At 41.1% G+C, this 14,212-nt stretch overlaps 1 protein-coding gene across 1 annotated transcript in view; it reads right to left on the minus strand.

The window, feature by feature from the left end:
* The window catches only part of ttn.2 (titin, tandem duplicate 2), a 415,239-nt gene extending 401,257 nt beyond the window's left edge, over window positions 1-13,982 (minus strand). The window contains exons 1-10 of the mRNA XM_072477296.1: window positions 13,879-13,982; window positions 13,428-13,631; window positions 7,279-7,566; window positions 6,818-6,906; window positions 6,506-6,723; window positions 4,390-5,404; window positions 3,848-4,000; window positions 2,864-3,145; window positions 2,597-2,707; window positions 102-386 (exon numbers count right to left, since the gene is read on the minus strand). Coding sequence (XP_072333397.1) covers window positions 102-386; window positions 2,597-2,707; window positions 2,864-3,145; window positions 3,848-4,000; window positions 4,390-5,404; window positions 6,506-6,723; window positions 6,818-6,906; window positions 7,279-7,566; window positions 13,428-13,631; window positions 13,879-13,969 — 2,736 coding nt within the window. The 5' untranslated portion in view covers window positions 13,970-13,982. The remainder of the gene's footprint in view (window positions 1-101; window positions 387-2,596; window positions 2,708-2,863; window positions 3,146-3,847; window positions 4,001-4,389; window positions 5,405-6,505; window positions 6,724-6,817; window positions 6,907-7,278; window positions 7,567-13,427; window positions 13,632-13,878) is intronic.
* Between the last annotated feature and the right edge of the window lie 230 nt (window positions 13,983-14,212).

Below are 14,212 nucleotides of genomic sequence, written 5' to 3' on the forward strand. Positions count from 1 at the left end.
TTGATCAGGAACAAAATGTTTTGCACTATTTACTACTGTTAATTTGTGGGAAACACACAAAGTTAGCATATTTAGGGCACACTACTGGGTAATTAACAAACCTGCTCGTCTTCTGCTTCGTATTGATCTTCCTCATGCTCAACATCAAAATCAGCTTCAAGTGAGCCTGAAATACTTAAACCTAGATGCCTGTGCATCTCAGTATCAAACCGTGTTTCATACACGTCTGTTCTTTCTCTAAAGCGAGGCTGGGGAGAGACACTCTCCTCCATCACAATTCTGGCCTCTTTTAACACAGGACGTTTCACTGGCTTGGTAACCTTCACAGCAGAAGATGCAGACAACTCTTTTTCCAGAGTAACAATGGCAGTTCCTGCTATAGAAACCTAACCAAGCCAAGAAGAATAAAGTTACAAAATTTACAAATAACATTAATTGTTTTAATGACTGGTCACATGACAGGGTGGATTGGATTATTAGGTTAGCTGAATTAGATGGTCTTTTTGGAAAACATTGTACGAGAATGAAAATAAAAATGAACAACAGGGGGAAAGGATCTCATGGTTTAGAACAAACCAAACAGGTAACAGTGAAAGGCAGATCCAAACAGACTCCTACAAACATGAAGGGTTAGGTTTCAAGATCTTCAGTTAATTCGCTACCACTGTTAAAAATTAAATTATTAGTATAAATGATGAAGATTAACAAAATGTACTTGTGAGAAGGTAAAACAAATGACAAATAAATAAATCTAAAATGCAATGTGGCCCAGAATTTGCTGTGTGCAATATCTCGTAGTATGCCCCATATATTTATTTTTTGCCAACCCTTCAGCCCAAAAATATTTTTCGCTACAAAGTGCTCGAAATGCAAAGTGATAATGGCGGGATGATGTCAACACGCATCGAGGAGCTTACTGAAGGACAGGACCAACATTCTATTTCCTCAACCAATGGGAGAAAGAAACAAAGCTCATGGTGGAAAAGGAATTAGATTGAATTACAATCAAATTAGCTACAGAAAGAAAAATAGAGAGAAACATTGGATTGAGAGAGAGAGAGAAAATGCAGGAATGAGTCTGCAAAGTTTCAATTGCTCCTTTTCTGGCCTGAAAATGTTGAGTTGCATTGCAGGAAATTAAATGACGAAATGGAAAAGGGTCCTTACATCATTAAATGTCAGCCCTAACATCATGCAGTGAATATAAATGGCTTAATAGTGCAAATAATGCAGAACCTTCCAGAAACTCAGGGGGAGATTGATGGAGTAGATCCCATTTACACAAGGCTAATGGTTGAGCAAATGCAAATTGTTCAACAATTTGTGGTGATGCACAACTTGCTAGCTCTTCCCCACCACCAATAACACACTAAATTAATAAGTGTGAGCACATTAAAATTGCCTTAACTTTCCAAGCAAATTCTGGGCCAACATTGAAAAAGTTTTTTTCAGTCATTCATAAACTTTAAAAATGATTATACTATATGGCAAGGTAATAGGAAACTTGAATATAAGTTGTTTAATACTTGTCAAAAATAGCTTGAGGTATGATATCTGCCATCTCAGTTAAATTTGACTCTGCATGCTCCCTTATTAATTATAATATCTGTAACTGATTTCTAAAATGTCTCAAGTGGTTGGATTATAAAAAATGTTTTCCATAATGTAAATGACAACAATATCCACTATTTATGTTTTATCATGACATATAATCTCACCAATCTAGCTCTAAGAACAGTGGGGTAGACATTAGCGGCGAAAAACAAGCACAAAGACTAACTTCAAGAACAAATCCAACACCCAAGATATGCCTGAAAGACAAATGCCATAATACTGTGTTGGACCTTAATCATAAGGACAATGCCTAAGACAATGATTAGGCCCCTTAAATATATAAATGAGGGGTCAAACACCTGTTTTGGGTCTGTCTTGGAAATTGTGTGAAGTTGGAGCTAAGCCTGCATCACACTGGACTCTCCCACCCCCTCCCCTCAAAAAATGTATTTTTCAAATGAAATGCAAAATGAGTTCCTGTGGAACTTAACAGTGCAAGCAATTGTGCCCCCTCCTTTACTGTCACTCTAACCCTCCTTCCCAGCCACCTCATTCCACCTTCGTCAAGACTTACTATCTATTTAAAAATGGGGTAAGCTACCTGCGGAGGCAGCTAAGAGCCAACAATTTTCCTAGATAACATTACTGATTTCCAAGGTCTAATTTGGGACCTCTCTTTCAGGCCTGAAATTGGATCTAATGGAATTTCCACTTTAGTGTTACCAATATGTGCGTCAATCGTTACCAATGTCAATATCCACTTCAATATCCAGGCTTATTCCATTAGAAGACATTGTACTTAGTTATAAATTTGTCTCAATGCATGCCCGGTACATCCACTGACCTTTCTTACATGATGGGAATTACAAGTACTTTAGAGAAGTATTTCCCTTAAACAAAATACATGGATTTTACATTCCCAATTTCTGTAGCTATATATAGTTCTCCTTTATTATCAAGTACCTCATTTTATAGTCCTGTCTATTTAAGATTAATGTCATAAAAGTTTTATTTGCCTGCCGCACAGAATTTTCACCCTTACCTCTTGGGTCGGTTCTGGTTTGGCTACAGTGATTTTTGAAACAGAGAAGTGAGGAATTGCACTGGAAAGTTTGTGGTCCAGATGTACTGCAGATTCTGACGCTCTTTCAATCTGTAACAACCAACAAAACCTTCATTGTTATGTTTAATTCAGAGCGCAATGATAAATTGAAAAATAAAATTGAGAAAATGTTTTTCACAGTTAACATGAATAACAGAATCTTTGTGAATGTTAACTTGTTGTTTTATGAGTTAAATGATGTCTAACCTGTGAAATGTGTTGCTCGCCATAGGAAATGTGTGTTTCAGTTGGCACAATAACTGTCGCTTTTCTGACAGTTGTGGTGACAACTTGTTGTTCAACAGGGGCTGTTCGTTTTTCAGCAGAAAACTCAGTGGTACTTTGATATCCACCACGCTGTGCATAATCATATTCCATTGATGTCTCTTCTGAATGCACTCCTTCAGCATACAAAGGATGTCGAGTACGTGCTTGATCCACAGCAGCTAATACTTTAGCCACAGCTTCAGCCTTTTTGCCAACTTCAATCTGCAGACAACAAGGGATAAGTCTGCGAGAGCATTCGTAGTCTAATCTTAAATTTCACAACATTAACTATGACCTTCAAAAGCAATACCATCTTGGGCTTCGACTGGTATATCATATTGAGATTTGAAAACAGATTTCTTGTCGACAATTTTCTGGAAGTTTATTTTGTTTTAAAGATACTGTTATTTTCAAAAACTGACTCATTTGTTAATCAAAAGGAACATAGTAACTAGGACATTTTTAAAAATAGGGAACTTTTAGTTTCCAACTTTAATTATCAATGAGTAAAGATTTAATTTACAAAATAAATTGGCATTGCTTTTGACAATAAAAATGCACACTACACTGAATTTATAACAAATACATTTAAGCAAACCATCTAAAATTAGATGACATGTGCATGCAAGGTGGTGCACACTTCACAGAAATGTAGTGATGAAACTAAGAGATATCAGAAAAAGGGAGTAAGTGTGAAACTAAGGGACAAGTGAGAAATGGCAAATCCAAAGGATATAAGTACAAAGAAATTCTAGTGAAACTAAATGAAACCACTACAGGAAAGAAGTGGCAAAACTAAAAGGTATAAAAAAATATTTAATTGTTACATGAGAATTTCACAGTGATTTATTATGAGTGAAAAAGGTTACATGTTTATAACAAATATGTGAATTAAAAGTTATTTTTCATTGTGATTCAATCTACCTGATCCTCAATCAGTTCTGCTTGTACTGTGAACACATGTTTCTCTGATGCGCTTCTTTCTGCAGTTACAGTAACTGGTTTGCGTACTCTTGCTTGGTCAACAGCGGCTACTACAGTTGCAACAGCTGCTGTTTTTTCTATGTCATGCTCTGTCTGAATTTGTTGCAGCAAAAATAGATGGATTTTGTTATATATGCCATATATTAAAATATAATTTTTTTAAATGGTTTCAACATGAATCTGTACTGGAGTAATATTCAATATGCAGGTTGCAAATGCATACATTTGAAAAGCATAAACAAAACAAATTTGATTATTAAATCTATACAGATATAAAGCATGTGTCCTCTACATCCAAGCGAGAAGTTGGTTTATTTTGCGTAGATCTATCTTAATCCACTTGCACTGTGTACTAAAAATTTATTGCCCTTAATATATTTGTGTCCTAGATTTTCACACATAACCAAAAGACTGATGTGAATTAATAACAATGTTTTCTTTCTGGCAGAAGTTGATCATCAGAAATAGAAAATTTGCCTTACCTCTTTGCCAGCAGCAACACTGGTCATCCCAGCAGCTGCAGCACTTCCTTCAACCGTGGTAACTCTAGCAGCACCAGCAACACCTGCACCTCCTTCCACTGTGGTAACCCTGGTCAATCGCTCAACTGTGGTAATTCGAGGAGCACCAATAGTTTGTTCAATTGTAGTTATTCTAGCAGTACCAGCAGCACCGGCATCACGTTCAACTGTGGTAACTTCAGCAGCTCCAGCAGCACTGACACCTCGTTCAACTGTGGTAACTCTAGCAGCTCCAGCAGCTCCAGCAGCACTGACACCTCGTTCAACTGTGGTAACTCTAGCAGCTCCAGCAGCACTGACACCTCGTTCAACTGTGGTAACTCTAGCAGCTCCAGCAGCTCCAGCAGCACTGACACCTCGTTCAACTGTGGTAACTCTAGCAGCTCCAGCAGCTCCAGCAGCACTGGCACCTCGTTCAACTGTGGTAACTCTAGCAGCTCCAGCAGCACTGACACCTCGTTCAACTGTGGTAATTCTAGCAGTTCCAGCAGCTCCAGCAGTTCCAGCAGCACTAACACCTCGTTCAACTGTGATAACTCCAGCAGCTCCAGCAGCACTGACACCTCGTTCAACTGTGGTAATTCTAGCAGCTCCAGCAGCTCCAGCAGCACTGACACCTCGTTCAATTGTGGTAACTCTAGCAGCTCCAGCAGCTCCAGCAGCACTGACACCTCGTTCAATTGTGGTAACTCTAGCAGCTCCAGCAGCTTCAGCAGCACCAACAGCTCCAGTGATTGTCATCTGTCCGTGGATTCCATATCTCTTTTCCCATTTTTCTTCTCTATGAATCTGTGTGGTACTTGTGGTAAATTTGCTTTGTCCCTTTTGTGCTTCAATTACTGAAACATAACCTTCCTGCTTCCAAGGAGGTATAACTTCTGAAGCAACAACTGTTGTCTGACATTTGCGAGTAAGAACTGGAGATCTGACAGATCTGATAGGTGAAGTTGAGAGTCTTCCAGCTGGAGACACGGATCTGTATTTTTTAAAAGAACAGCATTCGAATGTAATAATTACTGCAATGGTGGTTCAATGGTACAATTCTCACTTTCAAAGTGGCAAACCTGCTTTTGATCATAGCATTTTGAGAAATTATTTTTTCCTTGCAAAGAAGAAGATCTTGCTGTGTTTAGCAAACGGAAGAAAACATAGAACGGAATTTTACAGCTCTGTGGTGGTGGGGAGGGAGCCTTAAAATGTGGCAAGTCCACTGACTTCAGAGGGACCGGAAAATCCTGCCAGTGGGAGGAGCCATAAAATTCAGCCCATAAACTCAAAGAAGGAATTTTGTGTAGAAACTAGTGCAGACCCATCTGGAGTAATATGTACCATTCTGTTCATCATGCTACCGAGACTTTGAAGAGAGTAAAGTGAGGGAAACCTAAACGCATACCAGGAATTATGCATTTGAGCTAAAGATAGGTTTACAGCGGTAAGAATATTTACATTATTAATGTAAGAGTAATGAAGAGAAGTGGCTCAGGAGAGACTTCATTGATATTTTCAAGATTCTAATGCTATGATTATAATTACTGAACTTAGTTTTTTGGATGACTTCATCACATGCTATAACCAGGGTCATGAGTTGAAACGCAAAAGACAAACGATAAACAGGTATTTCAGATTATTTACTTCACCCGGGCAGTTTTAAAATTTGGCACTGGGCAGATGGACCGCAGTGTCCTTTTCTAATCCTAATCAATTCTGCTGCTCGTATCACTCTAAAATAGTTGCCATTCCAATATATTGCCAATTTTCTTTGCAAACTAAAATATAACTTCTTAAATTTGAAACTGGATTCAGCTGAATTCAATTTGGGAACAATTTGCATCCAAGCAACTGAAGGATTTCAAGCTGAATGCCCTAGATAGCACCATGAACTTCAAGCTTTGGCCAGCAGGTTGATTCTTGTGTAAACGTAAGTTTAACTCCATGCTTCAACTTTGATTGGAACCCAAAGGGATTGTTTGATGAATTCCATCATTCATTCAGAAATTCAGAGAGCTTTTGATGGTTACACTATTGTTCCACATAACAATAATGAATTATCAGATATGAGCAATAAAATTTCCCTTACCTCACAGGTGAAGGTGCTGGGGCCCTCACATGACGAACAGGAGATGGGGATTGTTGGCGAGTCACTTTGCCAGTCGTAGGTGGCGGAGTTGGTGACCTGGACATTGGTTTTGGTGGGATGCGTGGTGGCGTCTTATGATGCAAATGCTGCACCGCAGTTCTGCCATCAATAATCATTTCAGTTGCTGAAGATCTGGCCTCATAGTGAGCTTCCATTTTCTAGAATAACAATAAAAATAAATTGAAATTGTCAGATTATAACAAATAAATTACAGTAAAATGAAATTCAGAGTGAACATCAAGACCAAGATACCTTTTCAACTTGCATTTTTCTTGCCTGGGAAATTTCAGTAGAAGCAATAATCGTTTTTGTCTTTTTAGCAGGTACCACTTCATCATCAGCTGTAGAAAAGAACCATAGAAAATATAGAAACGATGAGCAGGAGAAGGCCATTCGGCCCTTCAAGATGAAAATGAAATATGATAATGAAAGTGTTGCAATTAATTTTGGAAATGTACATGGTGGTGGCACAGTGGTTAGCATTGCTGCCTCACGGAGCCGAGGACTTGGGTTCGACCCCAACCCCGGGTCACTGTCCATGTGGAGTTTGCACATTCCCCCCATATCTATGTGAGTCTCACACCCGCAACCCAAAGATGTGCATGGTACGTGGATTGGCCACGCTAAATTGCCCCTTTATTGGAATTTCTTTTTTAAAGGAATTGAACAAGGTATTGTTTCAATGTGTGCAAATAAAACCATCAAACAAATACCTTGGATACGGAGCTCGGCGGTAGAGGTGGCACGTCCAACACTGTTTGTGGCAGTCACGGAGAAGGTTCCAGAATCCTCTGCATAAACTTCAGTAATTATTAAACTGTACAAGTCGCCATCTTGTACAATCTGGAAGTCGGGAGAACTCTGGATTTCTGCTCCTTCCCTGTAGAACTTCACCACAGGTGTAGGGATTCCAGTTACACGAACGTCCAGTCTAACTTTGGATCCTTGTCTCGCAGTCATGCTTTGTAGTCTTTGTATAAAGTTGGGAGGTGCTGTCTCTGCTAAAATATGTGAAATACATTTCTCAATTTAAATTCTCAGGTGTCTTGGATTATGTTATTATGTAGCAATCTAATTTATCTAAATGACAAACACATCACGCTTTAAATCTGTCACTACCACAACAGCTGATTGTTTTCAGATTGAACTTTGTGAAGAATGTAAGAAAGTCATATTTTATATTTTTTGCAGTAATGTTATTAAAACCTGGGTTAAGATGCATACAGACAGTATAACTGCTAGAACGGTGATTCAGGTGTCATATAAGTGAGGTAATCATTTATTTTCAGGTAAAGGGTTCTGCTAATAGATCTTGAGAACCATATATTTGTTTACATAAAGCTAGCTGATGGAATATAGATTTGAAGGGCCCCTGAGGTGTCGATAATTTATGAGGGGTATTGGGTATTGTGTTTGGTCCTGGTAAACAAGTCAAGGGACATCTTCTAAGAAGAGACAAACAAATGCCTTCTACTTTGGGCACAGATGATTTAGTTAATGGGAGGAGCCAGGTCTGTCTGAAGAGTCAGTATGTCCCAGAACTTTAATCTGAACTGAGTTGTTTCAGTTGGACCTGAAGGGTCTCTCTCCAAAGATTCTTCACAGAGAAAAGCAAGTAAAACCCTGGTTGTTAACTTTACTCATGAGTGGTATTTAATTTATATTGGTGCGCTTAATTGGAATATAGAGGCAGGTTCCCCGAAGTTAAGCTTTCTTCTTTTACTTAAGAACTGTTGTAATTGTTAATTGTAAACCTATTTCGTTGTTGTCAACGTGGTTAATTTTGTGCTTAAATTAAAGTTTGTTTTAACATAAGGGATACTATTGGTCAGAGTTAGCACTCCTGTAGTGCAGTAACATTTCCTCACAGTTTCAAAATTGAAAAAGCTGAGTTCCCGCTCGTGATCCTAACAATTTGCTTTGCCTTTTGCCCTGAAATAGTGTTTTTACTATTATCCCATCCAATGTTCCCCCTCTGTGCTTCTCGGGGCTCCCTATTCATGCAGTTCCATGGGGGTGGGGGGGGGGGGGGGGTGTCCGGGAATGATTGTGGGGATAACTCATTTTCTGCAGTGAAGTAGTTTGGATATTTTCTGTTTGTTACAGTAACTTTCCAATTGTAATTTCTATATAGAAATGAAATCATGCAGACTCTAGTTCAGGCCAGTTATCTGTACTATCAGTTTACAACACTAATAATGAAGGTAAAAAATATGTCCTTTATCTCTACTTGGTTAACAGCAACACAGAAAATCAACTTGTTCGGTTTTACTTTTATTGCTTTTTTGAACGCAAGTTGAAGGGTGTTAGAGGCTAGCGAATAGAGATTGGTAATTTTCCAAATGATGCTCCAAGAGAGCATAATCTACTGAGGGTACATAATGGGAATTCAGTTGACAATTTCCATGATTTTCCATCCATTAATACCAATATATAAAACATTTCAACGGATACACAAGTTATAATTTTCCAATATTTTCCTACATTCTAGAATGATTCTCAGCAGACTGGAAGTTAGCAAATGTAACTACTATTTAAGAAAGGAGAGATAGATAAAACAGGGAACCACAGGCCGGTTAGCCTGACATCAGTTGTTGTGAAAATGCTGGAACCAGTGCTTGGCCCCAACTACTTACAATCCATAGTAATAACTTCGGCAAAAAGATCAGGAGTAATATATCTAAGTTTGCTGACATTACAAAACTCGGTGGAAATGTAGGTTGTGAAAATTAAATGAAAATTGCTTATTGTCACAAGTAGGCTTCAATGAAGTTACTGTGAAAAGCCCCTAGTCGCCACATTCCGGCGCCTGTTCGGGGAGGCTGGTACGGGAATTGAACCGTGCTGCTGGCCTGCTTGGTCTGCTTTAAAAGCCAGCGATTTAGCCCAGTGTGCTAAACCAGCCCCTCAGGACACAAAGGAGCTGCTAAGAGATATCAGATGAGATCTTTCAGCTGTTCACGCTGGTAGGATCTTTCAGACCCTCTGGCAGCCCACCCGTACCAAGGCGCACCCTCACCGGGAGGCGTGGGGTGGATTCAACTGGAAATCACATTGACAGTGGTGGGACCAGAAGATCCCGCTGATGTCTAATGGCAGGCTGCCTCCAGCCATCAAGAAACATATGGCAGAGAGGCCAGAGAATCTTGCTCCACACATAGGTTAAGAGAGTGGGCATCAAGATGGCAGATAGAGTGTAATGTGGGGAAATATAAGGCTATCCATGGTGGTAGGAGAATATAAAAACAGACTCTTCTTTTAAACTTTCAAATGTTGAGACTCAGCGGGTTGATTTGAGGGGCAATCATGAAGTGAAGCAGATGCACGAATGAAAATGTAGCCAATTGAAAAGGAGATCAAGACCATGATGTTTGTTCGACCAGTTCCTTGACAATACTGAAATGTATAACGTAAAGATAGCGCGTATGGGGAACTGAAAGTCTCAACTATGTACTGGACTCACTTAATAATTGTATTCACATGCAGCCCTACCACACCTTCCCCAATGCTCCAGGGTTCTTCAAATAGGATGTAATACTTGAAATACGTTTGTTATAGTTATTCAGATGAATGCAGCTGTCGTTTTGAACACAGTAATCTATCACAAAGCAGCAATGAAAGCATAAGCATTTTATTTTGATGAGGAAGGTGCAATAGCATGCATGATATCTACACAGTGGGAATGAGTATCTTGCCTGTGGTTTTGCAAGAGTATGAGCTCCCCCACTAGGGATGGGGAATCTCTAATAACCTTTGACTAAAAGGTCGGCCAGTAAGGCACCAACCAGAACAGGAACCCAGTAGAGGTCTATCAGGCAGTGTATATATTGTGTTGTAAATAAAACTATATTTCTTTATTTTACTCATTATGGACTTCCCGTGTCCTAATTAAACTGACAATGTGGATGGGATCTTCCTCTGGGACACAGGGTCATTGTTCCAGCGAAGGACCAAACTATCATGTTGAAGAACCTTCATAATGGGCACCCGAGTGCCCAAAATGAAGATGCTGGCGAGAATCTGTGTCTGGTGGCCAGGTTTGGACACGGATATCAAGACGTTGACCCCACAATGCTCTATTTGTCAGGAGCACCAGAATCTCCCCGGGGCAGCACCCCTACACCCTTGGGAGTAGCCGGGACGCCCTTGGGCTCACGTACCTGCTGGTTTTTCCAGTCCCGCTGAGTCTCAATATTTGAAAGTTTTTTGTCCTGCTAGACGCCCGCTCAAAGTGGTTGGAGGTCCACTAGATCACCTCCCGGGAGACCACCAAGTGATTGCGCATTTCTTTTTCCACCCATGGAATGCCTGAGGTGATTGTGATGGATAACGGTGCCTCCTTCACGAGTGTAGAGTTTGCCGCTTTTGTGAAAAACAATGGGATTTGCCACGTCCACACTGCCCCATACCATCTGACAGTGAATGGTATGGCAGAGAAGAGCGTACAGACAGTAACACAGGGGCTAAAGAAACAGACTTTGGACTCGATGGACACCAGGCTCGCAAGATTTTTATTCTTTACAGGACTCTGCTGCATGCGGTAACTGGGGTGGTCCCTGCTGATATGTTAATGGATCGTAGGCTTCGTGCGTGACTGAGGTTGATTATCCCAGACATTGGCGCAAAGGTGCACCATTGCTAAGATTTACAAGAGCGTTGCCGATTCCACGTTGACCTCTTTGACACTTTGCATCTGACGATGCGCTGTTCGTTCAGAACTTCAACGACGATGCTCGCTGGCTGGCTGGGCATGTTGTCCGCCAAGGACCAGTCTCTTACCGGGTTCGGGTCAGGGGGCAATTAATGCAACAGCATTTGGATCACATACACTCACGGAGGTTAATCCCATGTGAGGTTCCTCGAAAGAAACCTGTCCTGCATCTCTATTAACCTTTGTATAAAAATTCAGCCAGTAAGGCACTAACCAGAACAAGAACCCAGTAGGGGTCTACCGGGCAGAGTATATATTGTATTGTAAATTAAACTACGTTTCTTTATTTTACTCGATGTGGACTCCCCATGTCCTTATTAAAGAAAGTTCTTTAATATTTTTATTACCATCTGGAGAAGGCCCCATTTTAATATCTGGCCTAAATAAAGGCACCTCTAATAATTCCACACTCCCCATAAGAGTGCAATGAATGAGTCAAAATTATTTTTCAAATGATCCTCTGTTAACTTTAAATCCGATTCTCTTTTAATTTATAACCAATTAACATCTGGTCTGCAATGCATTTGAAAATAGAAATCAGAATCCAGCATAGAGTCAGAAGTATCTAATGGATATTATATAAGTTTGTGAATTATGATGCAATGTCCCACTCAATTCTAACCTCATTCCCAATCTCATAAGCAGACTCTGAGAACTCAGTATTTGTATTAGTCCTACGGCGCAGATGCACCCATTTGGTCATGCTCATACTTCGACTTGTTTTACTGAGTTTGCAGCCCAAAGTGGCAAACTATGTGCTTAAATAAATGAATGCGTTATGGGGTGATGTAGGTTTAGCCAGAGACAGAGGCAAAAGGCCTGTTGTTGGATTTGGGACACTCACCCCTCCAATGGAGCACATAGGAACCCCAAAGGAGAAGGGACTTTAAGCAGTCAGGTGTCACTTCATGCTGCTGAGGTTTGCTGGGCAGGTGGGGGGGGGGGGGGAGCGGAGGGGGGAAGGGTTAAAGAAACGGAGAGCCTGGTCCCACATATGGACTCACACTCCAACTTCTAATGGTAGGGGCGGGGGTGGGGGGGGGGGGGGGTGATGACTGTGCTTTCCAAGAGGGATATCACATTGGCCCTCACTGGATGGGTCGGAATGAGACTAATGACCTTCCAAGAGAGACCCCTCCCCCTCCTCATTGATGAGAGCTTTCTGAGCATCCCAGTTTTCCAGAGGGACCTTAAACCATACCTCTCATTAGTCCATGCAACTGGGCCAAAAGCATATCTGAAAATAGCCTGTTCTTTAGGTGTCCTTAGTATACAGGACATTGGTCACTGAAATTAGGCCTTCTTGCATCCAAATTGGGCAGTGATATAGCTTTGTAATAAGTTATGACCCGTTGAAGATGTCTTAAGCCACAAATGAGCTTTATAAGACAGTGAATTTATATTGGCTTTTTAAATAAAGATATGGTTTGCTGTATTTATACTAAATTGCTTGATTTTTAAGAGTTTGTTTCATGAGATGAGGAGGTTGGCATTACAGACAAAGTGTGGGGCAGAATATTTGGGTCCTGCCAAAGTTGGGAAGTAGGCAGACGGGGCCCAAAGATACCGGCACTGGAGTTTCCAACCACCTATTCCAGGCGCCAGCCATTTGGGAGGTGGCGAATTCAGGGCTCAGCACAGACACCTGCCTCCAGAAGGTGGGTAGCCAGTGAGACTCATTAAGAGCCTTTTTAAGGGGGACGACTGAGATTTTTCTGTCAACCTCCAGATTCTCAACATGGCTGTGGACAGTTTAATTGCCTGGAGACAGGCATTCAGTGGTCCGCCAGATATCAAAACCCCCGAGGGAGAGTGTAGTACTTTTAACCAATTTAAAACATGTATTTTCAGTCTATCATGAAGTCAGGCAAAAACTCAACAACCTCCATGGCGGCTGTGCGGGCCTTCCATGTGCTTTATTTATGATGTGGCGGTGGGTGGGCACAATAAGAAGTATTACAATACCAGGTTAAAGTCCAACAGGTTTGTTTCGAATCACTAGCTTTTGGAGTGGAAACATACCTGTTGGACTTTAACCTGGTGTTGTAAGACTTCTTACTGTACTTTATTTGATGAGGGATTTGCCGGATATTTTCACTGGTCTCCGTCTCCCTAGCCCCTCCCCCGCAGATCGCTCCCTGGACGGGTTACCTGTCACCAGCAGCTCGGCAGTACTGGTCGCTTGTCCTGATCCATTGGTGGCTCGCACAGAGAACCTGCCGCTGTGCGCGGGCGTCACACGAGAAATTGTCAGCTTGGCGCGGCCGTCGCTGAAGGAAATCTCGGCGCCCGGGAGAGCAGCAGCGGAGAGAACCTGGCCATCCCTGAACCAGCTCACCTCAGGAACTGGCAAACCTGACAAAACACAAGAGTACAAAACAGGGTTCCAGAAAAACGAATACAACTCACACAGAGGGAGACATGCACATATCACTGCAACCAAGATAAAGAAAGTCTTTTAAAAAAATCAAACAGACACGTGTATATTGAACAACGAAGGCGACTGCCTGATTAATTCACTCTCGAGAACCGGGATGTTTAATCTCTGCCGGCTGTCCTTGTACCTGTTTGAGTTGAGGTGACATTTAGAAAATTGACTTACCACTAATATGCGCTTCAAAGAGTGCGGCACTACCCTCCAGTGCCACAACACTCTGAAGCGGGTGTAAAAAAGTCGGAGCTTGTGTTGCCATTTTTGTAGGCACTCTTTAAAACAAAAGAGAGAAAAATTGATGGTTAGTAACGGGCTTCCTTGGCCATTATTTCGAAGAATGAAACGAATAAACATTTTTTTCCCCCGAAGTCATAGCTTCGTATCTGACTGACACGGGCTGTTCGTTAAGATCGTCAGTGGCCAGAACCCAACTTAATTTGAACGCTGCCGTACATGAGCCATTCATTTCAGAATAATACATCATTTACGGGCCAGGATTATT

Source organism: Scyliorhinus torazame, chromosome 2, assembly GCF_047496885.1.
Source record: "Scyliorhinus torazame isolate Kashiwa2021f chromosome 2, sScyTor2.1, whole genome shotgun sequence".
In the NCBI taxonomy this organism is placed as follows: Eukaryota; Metazoa; Chordata; class Chondrichthyes; order Carcharhiniformes; family Scyliorhinidae; genus Scyliorhinus; species Scyliorhinus torazame.